Source organism: Miniopterus natalensis, chromosome 7 (genome assembly GCF_054644295.1).
Source record: "Miniopterus natalensis isolate mMinNat1 chromosome 7, mMinNat1.hap1, whole genome shotgun sequence".
In the NCBI taxonomy this organism is placed as follows: domain Eukaryota; kingdom Metazoa; phylum Chordata; class Mammalia; order Chiroptera; family Miniopteridae; genus Miniopterus; species Miniopterus natalensis.
The window spans coordinates 71,197,741-71,221,274 of NC_142087.1; the positions used below are offsets into that span (position 1 = coordinate 71,197,741).

At 39.3% G+C, this 23,534-nt stretch overlaps 1 protein-coding gene across 2 annotated transcripts in view; it reads left to right on the plus strand.

Annotated features, from left to right (window-relative positions):
• ZCCHC2 (zinc finger CCHC-type containing 2) overlaps positions 1 to 23,534 on the plus strand; it is a 50,689-nt gene that overhangs the window by 9,521 nt on the left and 17,634 nt on the right. For both annotated transcript variants that reach the window (XM_016223529.2, XM_016223530.2), the window contains exons 2-8: positions 4,362 to 4,473; positions 6,539 to 6,615; positions 9,056 to 9,127; positions 13,099 to 13,211; positions 18,188 to 18,282; positions 21,531 to 21,614; positions 23,260 to 23,314. In XM_016223529.2, coding sequence (XP_016079015.2) covers positions 4,362 to 4,473; positions 6,539 to 6,615; positions 9,056 to 9,127; positions 13,099 to 13,211; positions 18,188 to 18,282; positions 21,531 to 21,614; positions 23,260 to 23,314 — 608 coding nt within the window. The remainder of the gene's footprint in view (positions 1 to 4,361; positions 4,474 to 6,538; positions 6,616 to 9,055; positions 9,128 to 13,098; positions 13,212 to 18,187; positions 18,283 to 21,530; positions 21,615 to 23,259; positions 23,315 to 23,534) is intronic.

Consider the following 23,534-nt stretch of genomic DNA (forward strand, 5'->3'; position numbering starts at 1 on the left):
AAGCCATTACCACTCTCCTCTCCAGTCTAGACCTTTGTAGTTTTATGGTCCAATGATGTATATTTTCTGCCGGACCACCTGTCAACTACAGGTGGGGCTGTTCAGGTTGAAATAGAAACAGCAACGCCAGTTCTTGGGTAAAAACTGCAGTCCTCACTTCTCTTTTGTTCTCTATTTCCCTCTTCCCTGTAGGCTTCTGTATCAGCATTCTTTGGCTGGATCTTCCCTAATCGTGCCTCTTACAAGTTCAGTTCTCTAGAAAAGACAATGACATCTACAATTTTAATGTTTTTATTTGTAATAAATTCATAGAGTTTCCAAAATACATAAAAAGTTACAGCAATGAGTTTCCCTCGCCCATCTTGTTCTACTCACTGGGTTCCAGCCCCCCCCCCCCCCCCCCCAATAACTACTGTTCACAAATAATCAGGTTAAGAATAGCTCAGATAGCTGCGACTGCAGTGGCCTGGTCTGGTCAGTGGGCTGTGATAGGGAAGAGTATGTGCGGATTCAGTAAATCATCTGGCCCTTGGCACCACGTTCAGTAGCTAGAGTGCATTTAGCGTCACTTTTAAGAGAGCTCTGCTGCTTGGTCTTCTTGAGTCATCTTCCCTCATTTCCGATTAAACTAAACAGTAAGTTACATAGGAACGGTGTCCGTGATCATAGCTAAATCTGTATCATGCTGTTTCTGAGCTGTTGATTCATTGGTCCCCCTTCCCTCTGAACTGTTGTATTTGTTTGGTTGGGCCAGGAATTTGGACAGGTTCTGTGGGCCAGGAATTTGGACAGGTAACTAATAGTGAGGGCTGTTGGTCTCTGCTCTGGGATGTCTGGAGACACAACTGGGGACTGGAGGTGCTTTCTCCCTCCCGTCTCTCTCTGTGGTCTCTCAAAATGTAAGAGGTATTTTAAAATTTACAGTCTGCATCAAAGGACTAGAGGAAATATAGAGAGCATTGTTAGATGAGCTAAACTAAACTCCATCTAGACCTTCGTTAGAGTAAAATGAGGCCATTGTGTTTGACCTTTGTTCTCATGGTATGTTTTCAAAGAAGAGTCTTTTTCAGACTGTCCAGCCACTTGATTGTTTTACAGACTTTCCTACATTTAAGAAATCTCAAGTATGTAATTGTGATGGACCTTCATGTGTAAAAATTAAATCTGAATAATTTCTGAAATGAACAAGATGTCCAACTCACTTGTGTTACCTGACACGTGGATTTTAGCTAACCAGGAGCTCAGAGGAGGCTTGCATAGGACTGAAGAAGCTTTGCTCAAATGAGTTGTAGAAAGGAGGAGCACACACTAATGTTCTTTGTGTCTTTGTGTGTATTTTTGCAGGCTTAGAATTTTTTAACTTTGTTGTCTTAATCCAAGCAGAGAAACATTCTCCACTTTTCACTGGGTCCTAACACTTTCTAATTGGTCTTTGTAAATGCCAATTCTGGCATGACATCTGTGTTGCATTTTCATGGAAATCTGAACTGGATACAGAAAGTGGGTATAATTCTTCTCTATAAGATTCCATTAAACCAAAATTCTCAGGTTTTATGGTGCCCTTCCCCCTCAAAGTAAGGGAAACAGCAGAACTGACCATTTGCTGTTGGGACCAGTAAACTCTATGATTCTGATCTCTGTAGCTTATGAGGCCTTAGAGTACATTTTTATTAAAATTAATAAAATTTTAAATTTTATAAATAGTCTCTAAACTAGTGTAGGTGACTTTATAGCATTGATACACGCTGAGACTTGGCGTGGAAAAGAAAATTTAATTTGCAGGTATTTCGTGGGTTGATGAACTTAGGTCCTTGAATCAAACTCCATTTTTCTCCCTAGTTTATTAAACCAGGAGGCTTTTTCTTGGTTGCTAAATTGTGTTCTTAAAGTAATTTCAGACTTTAAAAACTGTGATTTTGATTATGAAGCAAGCCACTTTCTCACGATCACTTAAATATAATATTTGTGGAGGCAGTGTGATAAAATTTTTTAAAGTTTTTATTTTTTATTGTGAAATATATATAACATAAAATTTGCCATTTTTATTGTATAATTTAGTGGCATTAAGTACATTCATATTGTTGTGCAACCATCACCACCGTCCATCTCCAGAACTTTTCTTTTATCCCAACTGAACCTGTATATCTGTTAAGCAAATACTCCCCATCCCCCTCTCTCTAGCCCCATTCTGCTTCCTTTCTATATGAACTAGGTACCTCATATAAGTGGAATCATACAGTATTTGTCCTCTTGTGTCTGGCCGTACTATTTTACATTCCCACCAACAATGCAAAGAGTTCCAGTTTTTCTGCATTCTCGCCAGTAGTTACTGTTTTTATTTTTAGTTTTTTGGATAATAGCCACCCCAATGGGCGTGAAGTGGTGTCTCACTAGTGGTATCTCACTGTGGTTTTGATTTTTTTCATTTCCCCATTGAAAACTATAGGGTTTTGCATATTTTGCACTTATTTATATTTGAAGGTATGTGTAATTTTAATTTATGAACCACATATAAGTATGGTAGAAAAATATTCTATAGGAAATGGTTGACCTAGTCAACTAAACTTCTTCCAGTTAACGCAAGTATTTGAGAGGATTACAGTGCTTTATTTATATTGATTTTTAAAGTACTAAAAGCAGTGTTAGGCCAATGAGGTTTTATTTCTTTGTAGTAAATGATTATATGGTCTGGGTTAGGATATACATTGATTGTGTTATCGTTAGAAGAATTTATGTATCCAGCTTTTAAGAATCAGTAATGATGGAAAGTGTCACATGAATGCCATAGTGCTACATGTTTCAGAAGTAGGATGTGGACTTAAGAGGTCTGTGCCGTCGTTCTCATTAAGTTGTTCTGTGTAGACAGTCTTTGTTTCTTGGGTTTCTAGAGGAAGACAGACTACTGTGTAAGGCTGAAGCTTAGCTTCCCAGAGTATCGAATGTGATACTTTATTCCCAGAAATAGAGCTGTCAACTGGCAATTCACACTCATTGTCAGACAGGATGCATAATGAGACAGCAGAACCAAATAGTTTATATTAGGATTCTTGGGAAGTTTAGGCTGTTCTGTTTGCTTTATTTCTGTACACAGTTTTTTTTGTTTGCTTTGTTTTTAAATATATCTTTATTGACTTCAGAGAGAGGAAAGGAGAGGGAGAGAGAGAGAAACAACGATTGGCTGCCTCCTGCACGCCCCCCACTGGGGATGGAGCCCTGACTGGGAATCGAACCATGATCTCCTGGATCCTAGGTCGATGCTCAACTGCTGAGCCACACCTGGCCGGGCTGTACACAGTTTTAAAATATGAATGTTATTTCAAATTTGTAAAACTGTAATTGGTTCAAGAAACGGAGGTGATTTTGGTTTGAGTAGTGTTTTAAGATTATGAACATGAAGGATGGGGGTGGTGTGAGTTTTGATAAAGAACCATTTTCTTTTTTGGCTTAACCAGTGTATTGCAGTAACAATCCACGCACAACAGTGTTTGAGTTCTGAAGAGCTGTGTGTACATCAGCATGCTCTCTATCCCTTCAAGCAGCAGTTCTCCTAGGGGTAAAACTCCAGTTCACTAACGATTAGCTGAGCAAACCCAATTAGACTTAGAGCACCTGGTTACTGTGAGGTGGTATAACATTAGTAATAAACACATTCTTGTTTAGAAAGATTGGGCATGTGTTGATGATACCTTTTATAAAACTTTTTCCTAGCAAAGCATCTCATCAAACTGCCACTAAAATCAAGTAATGAATAAAAATTGCATAATAACTAATGGCAAAAATACCAGTGCCCTTACATAGGGGGATTAGCATAAAGGGTACCACCTTTTATTTATGTTGCTTTGATTCTCCTTCATTCTGTTATAGAATTGACATCATTGGCAATTCTGAATAGTAACATGCAGTATGTCCCATGAAAAGTGGAATAGTGAATAATTAATAGAATATTACTGTTAAGTGAAGATGTATATTGATACTTCTTTTTCCTTACTGCTGTGACACTTTACACATTTCTGCCTTGCTTTATAATCACCTATTTGATCGCTAAAAATTGCTATTAAAATGGTTGCTATTGCCTGGCCAGCTCTGGCTCAGCAGTTGAGCATCGACGAGGTTTGATTCCTGGTCTGGGCACGTGCTCAGGTTGTGGCTCGATCCCCAGCAGGGGGCGTGCAGGAGGCAGCCAATCAATGACTCTTATCATTGATGTTTCTATCTCCCTCTCTCTTCCTCTCTCTGAAATCAATAAAGACATATTTTTTTAAAAAAATGGTTGCTATTAAAAGTATAGACTTTAATCTGGTTTATTCTTATGGAATGTACTCTTCTTAGTCAATTAACATGTGCCCCCTTTTCTGATCTAGAATGACTCTGCTCATGGTGATTACGTGCAAAGTAACGAGGCCAGTTTAATAGAACAAGCCCCAATACCTCATGACGGACTTACTGTGGCACCTCATAGAACCCAGCGAGAAGGTATGCTGTATTTTTTGCTAACTTAAAGCATCTATAAGTGGAAAGATTGCAGTGCTATTGACATTGGTTTGCTCTAATTCTTCTGCCTCCTTTTTGGAGTAGAAAAAGCCTGCTGGTCCTGGGTCTATCTCAAATGCCAGTCCTCCCACTTGTTGGGTGAGTCTGTGTCTGGGCTCCCACTCCACTGCACTCAGCCTGTCCTAGTGTTTGCTTACTTGGCTCTGCCTTGTAGTCAGCTGTCTTAAATCTGGTTACATATCTCTGGAGTGCAAAGACCTTAACATATTCCAGAGTCTTTAGTATAGGGCTTTATCTGTAGGATGTGCTCCGTGTCTACTGAAAAATTAATTTTATAGAAGTTCGCTGTAAGAGAAGAAATTCTTTACAAGGCCATGCTTCCTACAATAATGCAGTTTTCAAGAGGGCTGGGGATGGGGGAATGAAAAGACATTCCTATGTAAAAAGAAATGAGTTCAGACATTCCCTTAGCATGTGGGGAGTCAACTACCTGTGTTCAGGGGAACACAGAAATGGAAAATGTAGACTGCCACCTGTTAGCCTTGGAAGAGTGAAGGACGGATGAGAAGCTCAGTTATCACTGCTTGGAATTGACGTTATGTCGTGTCTTTCTAGTCCTAATAATAATCCTTTTGGTGTAATACATTTTCCAGAGGAAGAATGGGTATGACTGTTTAATGTTTAAAAAAAGTTTAAATTTCTAATCAAGACTGTCACAGTACTTGAATCATAGACTATTTACTGAACATGGGAGTCACCTAAAGCAGAGTTTGGTTTTACAATGGATATCCTTTTTTAAAAAAAATAAAACTATTTTTTAAAATGGCTACATCAAAATGCTAATAGTTAAGGTGGTACTATAGATCATTTTTGTTATATTCTTAATTTTTAAGCAAATGTATGTAATCCATGCTTTTTAGTTGTAATGTATGAAGCTTAGAGCAGGCTCTCCCATTGTCGGCCATCCTCACCACATACTCTTTTGTCCTCTCGTCTCGATTCTGATAGATCACGGCAGGTATAACTTGAAATCAAGGCTGAAGACATAGCCATGTTCCAAATGCCCTGGTTGTCCCCTACCTGTAGCCCACCAATTTGCAGCAATAGAGCTGCTTTATATTTCTGAACATAGATTAGTTCAGATGGCTTTTATTTAATAGCATCATCCTTTACATAAGTTAATAGAAAAGCTTTTGAAAGCAGTAGACCCTCCCTTCCGTTGTTGGCCTTTATGATACTGCAGGAGTTCTGGTTCTTGAGATTCTTTTGTCTCCATCCTTAACATTTCTCACCCACTAAGGGAAAATTGGCCCAGAAGCAAGCCACCAAACACTGTATATTTGGAAACTTGTCACAAAATACTGGCAATGAGATCTCCTTAGTTTTTCATGAATGTCTGCTTACCAGCAAATTTCTGTATCTTGTTTCCTGCTTTCTCATTGCCCACCTTCCGTGATCTATAACAATCTTAATTCTTCCTGTATACTTTTATTACTTTGTATATTCTACTTCATCTGTTTTAACTTCTTCCTCTAAGGCAAAGTGAATCCTTCCCTCCTCTTCTCCATCTCCTGCCCCCTGAATCTAGCAGTGACGCTAGTCCGTTGAGTCACTTCCCTAATTTCTTCCCCAAGACCTTTATCATCTTCATTACTACCAGTCTCATTACTTTTTAAGTACTATTTCTTTTGAATGAATCTGAAGTACTGTATTTGTAGTAATCTAATAACAAACAGTTTTGATGATTATCATCTCTAAAATAATCTTCACTGCAGGCACCTTTTATTTATCTTTTTTATCTTTGGTGCTTAGCAGAGTGCTTGAAACTGCTTAGGCACTCAGCATGCCGCATGATACAGAGAAAGTTACTTCATGGATGGATGGCACATTGCTTTGCTTCTGGGGTTTTTCTGGTGCTTAATCATGATTTAAGGGCAGTAGTAAAGATGAAGATAAATAGTTTAATCGTGTAGCATTTGTCACATCGGGTAACTGAAATGTGTGTCTAGTCTCTGTAGAACAAGTCAGCATGTTTTCTTTCTTTCAGCTGTACACATTGAGAAGATAATGTTGAAAGGAGTCCAGAGAAAAAGGGCTGACAAATATTGGGAGTACACCTTCGAAGTAAGCTACTCTCACCCACAAAAGATACCTTATATTTTATGTTCAATAATCTTTCAGAAAGAATGAGAATTGATCTTCTGGCAGGTTTGCTAACTTAGAAAAGCCATACGTATGTATACATTTGTCTAAATTAAGGGAATGTATTGCTTTCAGTGTGTTCTGCATGGTTTGCCAAGTTTTAAAAATTATACCACCACATGAAAATTACTCTGACAGTTTTATTAAAAACAACAAAGAGCTTAGATATAAGGTGTAAGATGTATCTAAAAAGTAAAAGTAAGCATTTTCCACCAGTATTTTTAAAATCAGGATCACAGGCCTTGTCTTTTCCTGGCATTGCTTCCCTGATATTTTTCTCCTCTTTTTCTTTCCCCATGATGGTTTTATTCCCTGGCCTTCGTGGCCTTGTCTTCTTATCTCTAATTGCTCTCCTGTCATTCTGTCCTTCAAACAGCGCTACTTAGCCTTAAAGCCCACCTCCTTTAGTCCGCAGGTCTCCTTTCTGCCTGCTCACTGTCACGTGGATTCCTTGTCCACATCTTTCTTATCCCTCCCTGCTTGGGCTTCCCTGTCTAGCCCTTTCTCCTAAGGTCGTACACACCTTGAACCACATGGAAGGACTCCATGTTTCTGTGTTTCCTACTTCAGCTCCTCCCCAAAGGTACTGCTTGCCAAATGTTAGCTGTACCTTTCTCATGAAGCCTCTTCTGATCCTCCAACAAAGTGTTTTTTCATTCATCCAAGATACACTACATCATACCTGTCACAGGTTCTTACATTTGGGTTACGTGTTTTTTCTTTCCAGTAGGTTATTGTCTCATGGAGAGCAGAAGTCTTCATCCTCTGTCATCCTATCATATCTGACTCACTTAGTACATTTGTTGAACGAATTTCGGAACTTTGGCTTCTGCTTTGTGGAAGAAACATCCTCAGTTTGCAAATTTTAAGTCGACTCTCCACCGACAGTTTTGTAACATGTGGCATACGCCGCTCTTTGCTGTCTTCATTCAATTTTACCAGCTCTCTTCTGTTCCTGGAGCTCTTAGATTGTTCCTTCCTTAAAGCCTAGACCCCTTGCCCTGGAATGATCTACCCTCAGACCTTGGCACAGCTGTTGTCCCTTCAGCGTACAGATTGGCTCAGACGCACCCTCCTCTGATGCCTTTCTTGGCACCCGTCTGATGGGCTTCTTCCTGCTCCTGCACCATGCCCTACTCATTTTCTTTGGAGCATTGACCGCTGATGGGGATCCTTATATAGCCATTTGTTTCATCTGTCTCCTACACTAGAGTGACCTCAGCCAGCAGTGACTTTGGGCTGTCTTGTCCATTCCTGTATCCCTTTCACTGAAACAGTGTCTGACACAAGTAGCTGCTCAACAAACATTTGAATAACTAAAAAAAATCATCTAAAGGATGTGTCGGTTAATAAGGATATTTGCTTTGAGGGTTGCTGGATAAAACTTTGTATGTCCAGTAGGTCCTTGAATAACAATTTTTCATGTAACATTGTTTCATTATAGCATTAATAAGATGCTCTATGAACTTAACTCTTGTTTTTATCAGTTAGCCTCTGGTAGAATTGGTCTTACCATACGTTGTTTTATTTAATTCTCAGAACCTATTGATGATGTTAAGTGAGGACTTACTGTATTTTTAAGTGTCTGATTGATTATACAATTAGTTGATAAGCCTTAGATATTAGCATAGTTCAAGTATTTACTCAGCTCAAATAATTGTAAAGTAGAAATTATTAGTGGGCCACCATCAGGTCCACTGTATTAGAGGTATCCAAGAGGTAAGGCGGCATAATAAACTTCAGTCTGGCTCTGCATTTACTTAGGGTTTAATCTAAGTAAGTTAACCTTTTTGAGTTTTAGTTTCTCCATCTTTAAATGGATCATACTTGCCCTATCCACCTTATTAGGATTTTAAAGAATTGAGATGAAGTTGAAATCTCTTCATAAATCCTCATAAAAATACAATATGGTATTACCAACGAGGGTAGTAGGCCCTAATTATTTCTCTTGAGTGTGTATTTCCTAAATTCCAGGAGATAGAATTCTTATCTTCCTTGGGGCATAGAGCTGCACTGTCAGAGTATTATTTTAGAGTCCTATAGCTTCACCAAGGGAATGTAAGACATTCCTCTTTCTGAAAAGTTACCAGAATATGGTCACATATTTTTAAAGACAGTTTTTTTTAAAAAACAAACAAACCATGTGATTTGCAAGGAGTTACTAAGATATTTTTGAGTAGAATGTGTCAGTGTAGAGTTAATTTTAACAATTTTGAAGAAATGATGACAATGCCAGAGTAACTTTATATTTCTAATTTTAATAGAATTTAAGTAAGGCTTTTTGTTTTACCCATGGCTTTTTTCTAGCCGTTTCCCCACCTAAGAAATAACCATATAATATGTGTGTGTGTTTTTTAATCAGGTAAATTGGTCTGATCTTTCAGTCACTACAGTAACAAAAACCCACCAAGAACTACAGGAATTTCTACTGAAGGTAAAAGTAAAGATTTTGTTGTTAAAATGATTTTTACATAATATACAGAATCTGAAAACCTTTATATCAAAATAAGTTTCAGAAAAATTAAAACACCTATATACAGGTTGGGGAGCTCTCCGTGAACGTTGACTTTATAAATGTCATGTTATTCTAAACGTAAGTTTTCTTCCCTTACGTTACCAGTATAAAGAAATGATGAGGGATTTTCAACATTTTAAAAAAAATGAAACCTTATTTCTAACTTCCTTGCCGAGATATGTATTGTTGGTGGCTGCTTGCAGGAGTACATCCTTTGAAAGTGTGTGTCTGCAAAATGAGATGAGGCTTGTTTGCATTTGGTGGTGGTTCAAACAGCTATTCAGCTCCCTTTGTGGACTTTCGTAAACATATCTCCATTTGTTCCTCCTTTGAGTTCCATATCCCCCTCCACTCCCACAATGATAGAATCTCCAAAGTATTGAGAAGACGGGATAATGGAAACATCTCCCAGACTCGCAGAGGTGAAAGGTATCTTAGATAATCTTGTTCAAACTCTCACCTGTTTCTTTTATACTAATTTTATTTTATTGAAAAGTGTGTGGTAGAGATAAATATTAAAATAAGGGAGTAGGTTTAAATGGTTAACCAATAAATTACTGTTTCCCAATAAGTAGGTATTTTAAAATTTATAGTTAATACAGAGATAAAACAAAGTCCAGAAGCAGGAAACATTCCCAACTGAATTATTAACTTTTAGGTAAAGATGTGACATAGTTTTTGAACCAATAACATGAAATTTTCAGGACAGTGCTTGTCACCATAAAGCCATTCTTTCAGATCACGTGGGTCTCTGTTTACCTTAGAGCTGGAGCTTGCGCAGCTGTGGGCAGCATAGGAGGCGCCGGCAGGGTCAGTCCCGCGGGGTGAACTCCCTGGCACGACTTGAATATTTCTGTTTTCCTGTGGCTTATTTTAAACTAACTCTGGGTAAGCGATGAGAACTCCACTTCAAGCTGGTAACCTAACCGCATGTAAAGACGGGGATTATTAATTTCCAGTTGCTGCAGGTCACATGCCTGTGACAGGTCAGCCTCAGAGAGTGGGGATGAGGGAGAGAGCGGTGGAAGGAACGTTGTTTGAGCACTGTTGTCCAAGCGCTCTTGTCCACAGCAGAGGCCCTTGGCACTGCAGAGAAGAAAGTAGCTCCTGGCTAATGTCCTGCCTGTTGAGGAATAAGGAAGGGTGGCCTCACCCCACCACACCTGCTTTTAAATTCTCTTCTACTTATTTGTGACTTTCCTCTCTTGACAGAATAAATATATCCAAGTTTTAGGTCAGGTAATCATGAAGAGGCCTCATTTGGGTTAGAAAACAACGTGCTTCATTTCCCTTCTGTTGCCCTTTCCCTGACCAAATTCTAGTACTGGAGGGTGGGTTGCAGGGGATAGAGAGCTAAGGCTGAAATACCCTGCAGTATAGATTCGGGCTTGGTGGGGTCCAGCACTGCCAGCTGTCAAGGCTGGTTACTTACCGAGTTTGAATGGGGCTGCTACTTACCTGTCCCCTGTGCCAAGAGAGCACATGACTGACCCCCAGCCTGGGGCCTGGCACCTGGGCAGAGTCTCTTTCTCCCACTGGGTTATCCTAACTTCAGCTGCTGTCTGTCTTGACACATTTCATTTTTGTTACACAATTTTTCTAAAAGCTTAGGTACTTGAAAAAAATACAGCCCCAAATAAATAATTCACTCTTCAGAGTTATGGTAATTAATGACCCCCCTGCTTAGCCAACATTTGACTATTACTATTTTTCTAAAATAGAACAAATGCCTTATCAAGTTATATCAATAATTGGCAACATATTGTGTATGTCTAGAAATTAATTACCTATTTAAAATACACTTTCACATTTGCTTAATATCTTTTTTCTTTTTTACGTTCCTTTTAAAGTCATCTACAAAAGTTAAGAGCAAAAACTGTTGACAGCCTATACATTTTAACTTTTGTAGCTTCTGTTTAACCAAACCTCTAGTTTGCTGTAATGTGGAAGAGAGTTTGAGGTCACTGCTTTCACGTTCTTTTCCATACACCGCAACATCTGTCCTCCGTGTCCTCCCAGCCTCCTCCCCCTGCTGCTCCTTAGCACCTGACACCCTGTCTGGTGTTTCTCAGGACCAGGTGGAAGCTCCACAGAGGCAGGGCTTTGTTTCTTCTTCCGCTGCTGTGCCCACAGTGCCAAAACAGCACCCGGGACTGGGGTGGAGTTTGAATATTCGTTGACTGAATGAATGAGCAAGAAGTTACAAAAACTAAATTGTGATGAGGTCTTATAGGTGGTTATCCATTAGGCCTCAGTATTGTTAAAAAACATCTGTGATAATGAGGTGTGAACCTCCCAGCACTCAGGGTGGGAGGCCTGGGTGTGCTGGAACCAAGACCCAGAGGTGAAAAAATCCAGAACAGTGACTAGAATAGAAGAGACATGATTGAAAGAGAGATTTTTAGCAAATATGCCTTCCTCTAGAACTGGAAATAGTCTTTGTAAATTAAAGATAAAAACCACTTGAAAGTAGATCAGTGTGCAAATACCGATGACTACACATCCACTCTGCCCCAACATCTACACTGCCTGGTCTCGTGAACAGTCATTGAGCAGGTGAAAATAGATGTACTAGAAGAGCCTTCAGCAATTGGGTAGTGGAAACAGACTTCTCCATGGAGCTGGTTTTTTTATGCTATGTACACATATTCAGGAGAAATCTTATTTAAAATGGGGGTGATATATGTAGTATCCTAAATCTATTAAGACAATGATATCAAAATGTAAATTTTGAAATGAATAGTCATTTCTGTAGAAAATGTGTCGATCCAGAACTTGTTTCTTCCTGTTAGTGGTCAGAGGCCCAGAGTGGGTGTGTGGGATGCCAGCAGAGCCTTTGACCTCAACAGGTTAATAAAAAAGCTTCATTCTCACATAACACCTTGCTTCCACAGTCTCACTGTGCTCAAAATTAAGAATACTTTTTGCTACCTCTGTTGAATTTTCCATTTGTGAGTTGTTGACTCAATTCTGATTTGTCAGACGAATACTTACTTTGGGTTCTGCTTCTCCAGTTAAAGATCAGTCCGTAAACTGACCATTTGTATAGATTGTTCTATTCCTGGGGCTCTTAAGAGACTGTGTTAATGGTTCTACTCTTAATTTTAGTGAAAGTGCCAGTAATTTGGGAGTTCGTTGTAAAGACTAGGTATCAAAAGTCAAATTTAAAATGTTGAATTCTTGAAAGACTTGGAAAGTCAGTTTTATATAGAATTTTTTATTAAGAATTTATAAAAGGAAATTAGTTACTAAATAGAATGACTTCAAATTTTGTTTTTAATTTAAAAACCTTCCTGGCCAAGTGATTGTTTTTTGTGTGGTTTCTTGTACATTGCTCCGAGGGCATCTCCACCACATTGAGGCAGAGGTAACTAAACCTTCAGTTAGTGTTGTTTTTTAAATGTAAGTTAGATTAAGAATTTTCACCCCATTTTCCACATCCAGTTCTTCATTTGGCATCTAGCACTGGTAGCCTGACATTGCCTGAGATTCAGTGTAAAAGGAGACGTAATAGGATAAAAATAATAGTGACTGTGCTGTGCACACATTCCTTTTAACTGAGAACCTCGGTGTGGGTGTTGCTTAGTGTGCATGTGGGAGTACGAGTGTGAGGTATATGCAGGTGTGTCCCAGCAGCGTGTTGAGTGCTGCCAAGTGACCTGCTCCCTGGGATGCCCTGAGGTGTGTCCGGAAGGCAGATGGCGTATTTCCTAGTGGAGGAACCTGTGCTGCTTCAGCATGGGCCCTGCATGTGAAGATTTAGAAAGGAGCTGCTTTGAAGTGGTTCCTGAGCAGGAGCTATTTATCTGCCTCTGTGCCGGGTTTGTAACATGCATGTTTACCAGCAAGTGAGAAACTAAACCCTGGCCATGCTCTTTTTTCTTTTCCAGCTTCCCAAGGAACTGTCTTCAGAGACTTTTGACAAGACCATTCTGAGAGCCTTGAATCAAGGGTCACTGAAGCGGGAGGAACGGCGACATCCTGATCTAGAGCCCATTCTAAGGTAACGGTTCACCGGACACTCGCCCAGCGTCACAGCGTCAACGGCTGTCCAGAGCACTTTTCCCCAGAAAATATTTATTGAAAGAGGCCCTTGTCCAAGAGCTCAGCTTTGGAGATGTTTTTGTGTTGTTTTGTTTTGCTTTAAATTGTCAAGTATGATTAGGCCAATGAGTGAGAAAGCGAAAGGACACAACACTTCTGAACAATGCTCTTCTGTGCAGAGGTGGTTCAGGCATGGTGGTGGTTCAGGCACAGCGATGGTGTTTCGGGCACAGTGGCTGTTCAGGCACAGCAGCAGTGGCAGTTGAGGTTCACTGGAATATAAGGTCAGGTCTTGCTCTTGTGAAGTTGAAGCATTATTGGAAAAGACGGTGTAGGTGAGGCGAATGTTACATATGCTGCTAGTGGGGCACAAACCCTGTCTAGGGTTAACTTCCAAAACATCCTGTGTGCTGGGAGAGAGAGAGGAAGAGAAGATAGAGGTGGGAGGGGCACTGTGTTTCCGAGGGCATAAACTTGGGGTGGTTCCAGCAGGATGTTGGAGCCCACATGGGGTCAGGAGGGTAGCTGTGCAGAGGTTGGAAGGGAGTAGCAGTGACAGTGGAAGGTAGATTCCTACAGAGGAATTGGCCCAATTAGTAAATATTTTAATAGAACCAGGTTTCTCTCTGTTGGAGAAGGGAGTAATAGTATGGACAGGAGAAAACCAGAATGAACCCTCAAGTGTGATGTTCCAGAATTGAAGGTACTAGTGCAAGCTCATGACTTTCGGTGTATGTAAGTACAGAAATATGTTCACATGTGTTCCCCGGCTCTGTTCATTGAAAAAGTCTGGAAGCAGCCACACCCCAGTAGCAGTGGGCTTACCTGGTAGACTTGTAGCCCCCTTCTCTACTAAATGGAACTAGGGCTCCATGAGGAAAAGCTGATTGCAGGGCTGGAGCAGGAGAAGTACAAGATGAGCCTGTTGGGCCAGGAAGCAAGGGAGTGCTCGAAGAATGATGTGGCTGGGCCAGAAGGACACACAAGCCAGCTGGAAGGGGCTCCTAGTGGGCAAATCGGACATCCAAATAAATAATAACACTGAAGAAAACAGGAAATCATGAGTGCACTTGAAATAAATAAGTTAACAGATTAAAAATTTGAGGAATAGGATATTTATAATATCAAAGTCCTTTCCCACAAAGTAATGCTTTTTCTAATAAAGGGAGGAAGAGTAACTTCAGAGTGGAGAGGCCTAACAGACGCCAGCCACTTTAATCCAGTAAAGTGAACTTGATGAGTGAGGGTCAATCACATCGCTCACCACCATAGGCTGCAGGGAAGGAACATAGCCTCAGGCCCATGATACGCCTGCTGGGGAAATCTAATCCCTAAGGAACATCAGACAAACCTGACAGAATACGTGGGCTGTCCTCTTAAACCCACAAGAGTCACAGAGGGCTGAGGAGCCAGCCAGGCTGCTGGGTACAGCACAGGGTCCAAAGTGGTTCTGTGTGGAACAAACGGACTTTAGGGTCAAGTGGCAAAACTGAAATGGAGTCTCAGGAGCTCGTAATTTATCAGTGGTCATGTCCTGATATTGATTCTAGGACAGTGTCTTTATTGGAGATACTAGTGTCTTACCAGGTGTGGGGACATCAGAGATGAGCTACTTATGGTTCAGAAAAAAAAAATCCTTTTTACTGTATTTGCAACTTTTCTGTAAGTTTGAGGTTTCCAGAAGGAGAAAATATTTCCATAAGGAGCCATTTTCAGAAATTTGGCTCTTGGCCAAGACCACAGTTAAGAGGTCTGTGTCTGACTCATAGCTGTTAGGGGTCTCCATGGCGTAGATCATGGGGGCGGGGTGTGTGTTAAGCTAGCCTATTTACTATAAAAGTGTTTATTCAAGATATTTGTGAAGAATGCAAAGGAAAGTGTAATGTGAGAAGCCTCTAATTTCTCTTTCTCCAAATCTAGTCACTAGAAGTAGCTTTCATTAAAATCTCATACCGCTTTTCAGAAATTTTCTGTGCATGCATACATCCTTGAATTTATGCATTTGTGTGTATTTCCTTTACTGTACAAATTGCATTATCCTATACACTTTTCTGGCACTTACTCTTTTCATTAAATATATAGGGTGGGGCAAAGGTAGGTTTATGGTTGATATGGAAAATAATGCAATAATTAATAAATAATAATACAATAATAAACTGTTTCATGCACTCACAACTGTTAACCTGCTTTTGCCCACCCTATATTGGACATAGTAATAGGTCAGCACATGTAAAAAGATTGCCGCCTAGGTTTTTTTTGCTTCACAATATTCCATTTTTAGGTGTTCCATACTTAATCAGTATATTTTACAGCCATTTTGGGTCCTAAATATTAGGCTACTACAAACAATATTATAGTGAATGTCTACATTAATGTTCTGTAAACATTTAATACATGTATCTGTAAGAGGAATTTCTAGAATTGTTTGGTCAAAAGTTATGCTTTTTTTTTTTAATCCTTACCCAAGGATATTTTTTCCATTGCTTTTCAGAGAGAGTGGGGGGGGGGGGGGGGGGAGAGAGAGAGAGAGAGAGAGAAACATTGACGTGAAAGAGACACATTGATTAGTTGCCTCCTGCATGCGCCCCAACCAGGAACCAAGCCTGCAACCGAGATACGTGCCCTTGGCCGTAATCAAACTCGAGACCCTTCAGTCTGTGGGCTGATGCTCTAACCACTGAGCAAAACCGGCTAGGGCAAAAGTTATGCATTTTTTAATAGGCAATATTTCCAAATTACTTTTAAGGAGATAGCAACACTTTATACCCTAGCATTTATTTGTATGTCCAATTGTAAGCCTTGTATTTGTATGTCTACACCTCAGCAGACGTAAAATACTCTCAATTTCTCATCTTTGCCAGTCTGAAAAAAAAAAGACATCTCATTTTAATCTGCATTTGAGTGGCCACTTGCACTTCCCTGTGAATGGGCTTTTTCAGGTCTTTCCACATTTTTATTTGTCTTACTAATTTGTAAGAATTATTTGTTATATTAAAGAAAAAATCCTGTTTGTCATTTCTCGACTATGCAGATAGTTGAAAATTTTATGTACATATTATAGATGGATTTGTCAGTATTTTATGATTTCAGGGTTTTGTGTTCTGCTTGGAAAAGCCTTTTTTCCTCAAAAATTATGTTAAAAAATTTTTTTTAATACTTCCTTTTTAAAAAACTCTTTGGAATCATTTTTTGAATTCAATTGTTTGGGTATCCTGTGGTTTCAACACCGTTAAATAGGATATTAGGACACTTAGTTCTCAGTTTGTGAATTTTAGATTAGTATCATCATTTGTTGCTTAAGAAATACAGCAATTTTTTGGTGTATTTGGTGTATGAGGGGGTACAGTGCAAGTGAGAAATAGGAAATGAGTCTATAAGTGAAGTAGAGATGGTTGATACAGGACACACTGCATTCAGTCCCAAGTACACTATAAATTAGGGAAATGAGAACGTGGCCCTGAAATGTACACTTGGGGTTGGATGATTTGTGACGGCGAAGTGTGGTCCTCTTCTCTTCGTCACTGCATGAAGGAGTTTGTGGCCATTTAGACTTTTTCATGCAGGTGGGATCGCCGTGCTGTGGTTAGGAGTTAATGACCCTTGACTTCAATCTCTACACTGATTTTAAGCCTGGTCCTTCATCTCAGTCACGGTTCTTGTAGTGGACTTGCAGTTGACATGTGGAGTTGCAGGTTGGATCTGGCCTTCTTTTGTGACTTAAGCTTTGAATCAAAGGTGTGCCTGCTTGTCCTTTGGACCAGCTGGTTCGTAACTGGAGAATAGGTTCTACCGTTGCCTTTGGATTTTATCCCCAGTTTTAGGTTATGTGTTCAGACCTGGAAGTTTAGATGTGCCTCTTCATATCTCAATTTTTCTTCTATCTGTTCATTTCCCCCTCTTTGTCTTCCTATGGAATATTTATTTACCTCCACATTTTGAGTACCAAGAAGCAATTTTGCTTTATGTATAAGGCAACTTTGGCCTGTAAGGGCCATATCTTGGTGTGGTATTTAATGATTTTATAATTAATCTGAATGAAAGGTCAGAAATCTTGGGGAGGAATTAAGAGTTAAAATTTTAAATGAGCATTTAAAGTGTTCAAAAGTCATGGAAGGGGATTTGTGTGTTGAGCAGCAGGGTTACAGTATAATTTACCTATACTTTCTGAGTGGTAACCTTGAAGAATTGGTAGTATCCCCTGTGAGGAAATTGAAGCTGAAAGGCCTGTTGGGGGTGGTTCAGCTGTTCAGTGGTTCAGCTGGTGTTCAGAGTCATGAGTAGACACTCCATTAGACCGTGCTGTAGCTGTGTCCCTTTTTGTAGGGCCCCTTTTGTAGGGAAGACCTCCAGTTGGAAGCTTTTAATTATAATAATAAAATATGAGGAAAGCTGGTTTTCAGAGATAACAGCTTACAGTCATGGTGTGATACACATTAAAATGAATCATCGCTTAGTCATGCCTTAGAATGTGGTAATACTTGTAACTGACCTGACCACTATGCTCCATAGTTTCCAGGACTCTTAGCGTCCCAGACTTCCATCTCCTGTGTCTAGAGTGTAGGAAGGTTTCTTTATGACACGCCAAATGATGAAAGGTCATACCTATGAAGAAGTGTACTTCTTTTTCTGAGCAGAAAGACTGGACCACTTGAGCAAAAGGCTGAAGTAGTATACATTTTTTGCCAGAATTGAAACCTTACCATTAGATTATACAAAACTAAAAGCCTGTTTATTAGATTTTTGCAAGTAAGTTTTGTTAACTTTTATTAGTTCCGGCTATGGGAAATACATTAGAAAATATTATTTTCCTTAGAAAAACAATTTTTTTTTATATCCAAATTAAACTGCCACTTAAGTTTGTGTTACAGTCTAAACTGAGACTCTTGTGTATTTATATTGCATGAATTAACAGATCTCTTTTCTTTTTATGTGCAGGCAGCTATTTTCAACTTCATCACAAGCTTTTCTCCAGAGTCAGAAAGTACACAGTTTTTTTCGGTCCATGTCATCAGAGCCTCGACACACCCTCAGTAAGCACCTTGTTCCTCTGTAGAAATGTGACGTGTGGCTCTGTGGATAGAGCGTCAGCCTGCACACCGAGGGGTCTCGGGTTCTATTCCCAGTTAAGGGCACGTACCTGGGTTGCGGGTTCGATCCCCAGCCCTGGTCAGGGTAAGCGGGAGGCAACCAGTCAGTGTCTCTCTCTCTCTCTCTCACATTACTGTTTCTTGCTCTCTCTCGCTCTCCCTCCCACTTTCTCTAAAAATCAATGGAAAAATATCCTCGGGTGAGGATTTACAAAAAACAAGGAACAAAGAAAACATGTAATTTTAAGTGAATTTTACACTGCAGTTTTAAAGAAAATACTGTGTAAAAGCTAATGTCACAAAACAGACCGATTCCAAGGCAAGGACCAAGTCTCTCAAATGCCTGCACGTACAGGATCGCCAGGTTCCCTGACAGACCTCGCTTCTGGGCTGTAAAGGAGCCGCAGTGCTGGGTGCGTGGTGCCTAACAGACTCCTACAGCCCCCTTCCTCCTGTGTGCCGTGTCCCATAGTGAACTCTCAGCTTCCAGGCTGCATGCCGCGGCCTGGTTCTTGTCTTTTTCCCTTTATGCAGCCATTTTAAAGGCCAGGCCGCACTGGACGACGGGCGCTGCCTTTACCCTCTCCTCGCCAAGCTCATTGTTCGTGAGGCCTTTTTTTTTTCTTTCCATGAAGAGACTATATACAAAGCCTGGCCCTTCTGTCCTATTCTGATTTCTCATTGTACTTTCACCTCTCCCAGAATTATCTCAGGGATCAATTTGTTAATCCCCTACTCAAGCCCTTCCGAGCGTGGTATGAGACTCCGTCCTGCGGGAGCCTCCTTGGCCCCCTCCTCATCTCCCTGTTCCAGCTCAGTACCCCTGCCATTTCCTGTCCCGGTGTCTTGGCTCATTCTGCACCCAAACTTAATATGCTCCCTTTTGTCACAGACTGTTAAAATCACATCTGTTTTAAGACCCAACTGACATATCACCTCATGAAGATTTTCTAATTTTTTTTCACGTTCCTGTAGTTTGATTTTGCCTTTTGCTTCAGCATTCATCACAGCCTGCCTTGTGTTTAGTTTTATACAAATCTATCTCAGGTGCCTTTATTTTTAATCTTCACCTGAAGATATGTTTTTATTGATTTTTTTTTTTAGAGGGAGAGGAAGGGGGAGAGAAATATTTATGTGAGAAACATTCATTGTTTGCTTCCCATACTTGAACCCACAACTTAGGTATGTTCTTTGAGAGAATCAAACCCATGATCTTTTGGTGTACGAGACGATGCTCCAACCAACTGAGCCATCTGGCCAGGGCTCAGCTGCCTTTTTAACAAAATATTTGCCAGTAACAATGATGTGTGCTTTAGAATTTCTGCTAATTTTTTTTTTTTTTTTTTAAATATATCTTTATTGATTTCAGAGAGAGGAAGGGCGAGGGAGAGAGAGAGATAGAAACATCAATGATGAGAGAGTCATTGATCGGCTGCAGCCCGCAACCCGGGCATGTGCCCTGATCTGGAACCCCGATCGCCTGGATCCTAGGTCGACGCTCAACCGCTGAGCCACGCCCGGCCGGGCTAAAATTTCTGCTAATTTTAAGCATAGCCACTATCACAAGTGGCTAAGTTGGTTTTCTTTTTTAAACCTTCTTTCTTTCAAAAAAGTCATGTTTTCCTATAAAGGGGAAAGAAAATACATATTTTCTCAATATGTGGGAAAGAAAGGTAAAAAAAAAAACATGATTGAATATCATAACATATAGGTTAACTTTGAAAGTTTTCAAGTCATTTGTGTGTGTGTACATATATGCCTTAAATATTTTAAACAGATAAGTAGCAATTAGAATTAATGACTCTTCATGACTAATAGACTAAGACAGGATTAACAACTCTGTGGCTAAATTTACATTTGAATAGTGGTAATAGCTTTTTAATTTTAATTTATTTGTAATCCTCACCTGAGGATATTTTTACCATTGCTTTTCAAAGAGAGTGGAAGGGAGAGAAAAACATCGATTTGAGAGAGACACAATTGGTTGCCTCCCACAGGGGCTGGGGATCAAGCCTGTAGCCGAGGTACGTGCCCCTGGCCAGATTTGAACCTGGGACCCTTCAGTCCGGGGTCCGATGCTCTAACTACTGAGCCAAACTGGCTAGGGCAGCAGTAGCTTTTTAAAAAGAGAATCCTGGTCATTATAGAGCTTTATAGATTTAACAGTCAGTGCTTTCTGCTTAAACCAAATTTAAGTATTTTTTGATTACTTGTAAATCACACCTGACAGGCATTGGAGCACAAAGTTAAACTTTTAATTCAGATTTTAATAGGCTGCCGAGGAAAACTCATCCAAGTGAGTAGTACATACATAAATGACAGAAAACTCATCTTGAGAGCTTGGCAGTATTTGAATGATGTGGGCAATGACTGCAAAAGAAGCTGGTAGATTTTGTTTTAAGATACCAAGTTGTTGTGAAAATAATATATTAAAATACATGTTTGAAATTATGGACAATCCAGTCAGGATGTCCAAGCTGTTTCACCAAAGAACATGTTGTCAGAGTTCATTTGCACTCGCTCTTCTGATAAATAACAGCTCTTACCTTTCTTCCCCTGTGGGATAGAGAGCAACATTCCATATCCTACCAACTGATTAAACAAATGTTAAACTTATAAATGACTTCAAATGTTGAACGCTGGAATCCCACTGGATTTTCTGTATTTACATGGAGAAGTAACCCAGTGCTATCACAGTGTGTTCTGTGGGTCGGTGCTGATCCAGAAATGACTTGTCACTGGTCTGCAGTAGAAGAACGAAACTGAGAATAGACACTGAGTCTTTTGTAGCAGTTTGATATTGCACAACGTTATTTTTGTATTTTATAAAAGGAACAGCCCACAACAAATTAGACATTTTAAAAAGCCTTACAACACTACAGATATTTGAGAAGCACTTGAGGAGGCGGGGTTGGGGTGTGAAGGGGGTGCAGGCAGATGTGAAGCAACTTGCTCCAGTCCTGTGGTTTTTATGGGGAGACCTGACTCCACAAATTAGGGTCCCCATTCCCAGTCCCATGTTTTGTGCTATGTCATCTTGCTTATTAAAGGCCCTGTTTAGTAGAAATGTTCTCTGCTACTAACTCTCCATTCTAATCTTCCTTGGGAGAAAAACTGACATTGTATTTGTTTTCTTTATCTCTCTATTATAATTTTCCTAAAAAGTTAATGGCATTGCATACTTCCTACAGATAACTTACAACCCTCTCTGAAGACTTCCAAGACATTAGAACACTTGAAAGAAGACAGCTCAGAAGCTTCAAGTCAAGAAGAAGGTAAATGTCCATTCACTGGGATAAGTTCTTCTGCCTGGTATTGGAACAAGGATAGGCAAACAGACCATTAGAGCAGATTAAGGAGCCGAGAAACAGAACATATGGGAACTTGGAATGTGACAGGTGGCATTACAAATAAGTGGGGAAAGAACAGACTATCCAATAAATGGCGGCTGGCTTTCCAATAAAAAAAATATATATAGCTCCTTATTTATATCATGCACAGAAATTACAAGTGAATGATAAATTAAATGTAACATATAAACTTAATGTAATATGTAAAATATAAAACTTAAAATTTTAAACTTTCATAATCTGGGACAAAAAGGCTTTTTTGAAAAGGCAAAGCATGACCATAGTGGAGATCTTTCTAATCTAAATTAGAAATTAACATGTGACAAGAAATCAGAGGATTAGAAGACATTTGCAGAATATTTACAGATAAAGACTGTCCAGACTATAGAAAGAGTCTTCTAAAAATGAATGAGAAAATCAATCTGATTGGCAGTATTTGCAAAAGATAGGCAATTCATAGAAGAAAAAACTTGAAAGCCATTAAACAATGTTCAACCTCATGAGTAGTCTGGAAAATGCAAATTAAAAACGATGTGTGGGGAATACATATACAGATGATACAGAATTGTACACCTGAAACCTATATAACTTTATTAACCAATGTCACCCCAATAAATTCAATAAAAAGAAATTATTTAAATAAACTATAAAAATAAAAACGAGATACCATTTCACACTCTTTGGATTGGCAAAACATTTTTTGTCTGACATCAAGGATATGAAGTCATGGGAATTCTCATCTGCTGATGGGAATATTAATTGTCAACTATTTTGGACAGAAATTTTACACCGTGTAGTGAAGTTGGAGGTAATTAATTTTATGCTACTGCTGGGCAATTCTGCTTCTATGAAAATAGTTTTCCATGTGTCAGGGGACAGGGACTGAGGTTCTCAAGGTACCAATAGCAAATACACGGATATTAACCCAAATGCTTTAAATGTTAATAAAGGTATAAGTAAATTGTGACATACTCATATTCCTACTAGATGGCATATAAAATAATTACAGTATATTCAAAAATGCAATACCACTCTATGTGTTTGTGAATACATTTACGGGTAGTTAAAATAAAAACAGGCACTGGAATATTTCCACTAGTTTATCTTGGTAGAGAGAGGGAGTTGAATGGAACGGAAGAGGGCCTTCTGTTGCTTCTGTAATATTTTGTTTCTTAATAAGAAGAGACATAGAGATATCTGGGAGGTGGGCACATGAGTGTTTGTTATACTAATAAATATGTATTTTTCATATTTGAGACACTTCATTTTTTTAATGGTTTTAAAAAATAGCCTGAAATTGAGTATTGTAGTTTTGCAGTGGCATGGTCATAGTAAACTCTCGTAGTTTTGGACAGAATTGATTTACTATTAGGTGAACACATTTGAGAGTATATTTAAGGAGATTGTCATTTATTTTGTCTTTTGAAAAATTGATTCTTTAAGGAATTTTCTGTGAAAAGCGCTCTATAAGGTCTGTCAAAACTGTTATAGTCACTCCAATTAGTTGCATGATCCTGTTGGATTTTTGCAGAAGCATTTGGCATAACAAATTGTTTTTCCTCCACTCTAGAGTTACAGCACACCATAATCCATAAGAAACACACCGGGAAGAGTCCCACTGTGAAGTAGGTATCTAATTCGTAAAAGGAGAGATGTGTGTGTATTTTAAATCAGTGTCTCATATACTTTAATTACTGATAAAGAGTTGGCTAATATTCTACCATTTTACTATTTGCTTGTTGTTTATTGTACATTTTCTGTGTTTTGTTTTCTCTCCCTGCTTTTGGGTGATTTTTTATTCTTTTTTATTAGCCTTGATAGTTATACGTTGTTTTTTGTTATTCT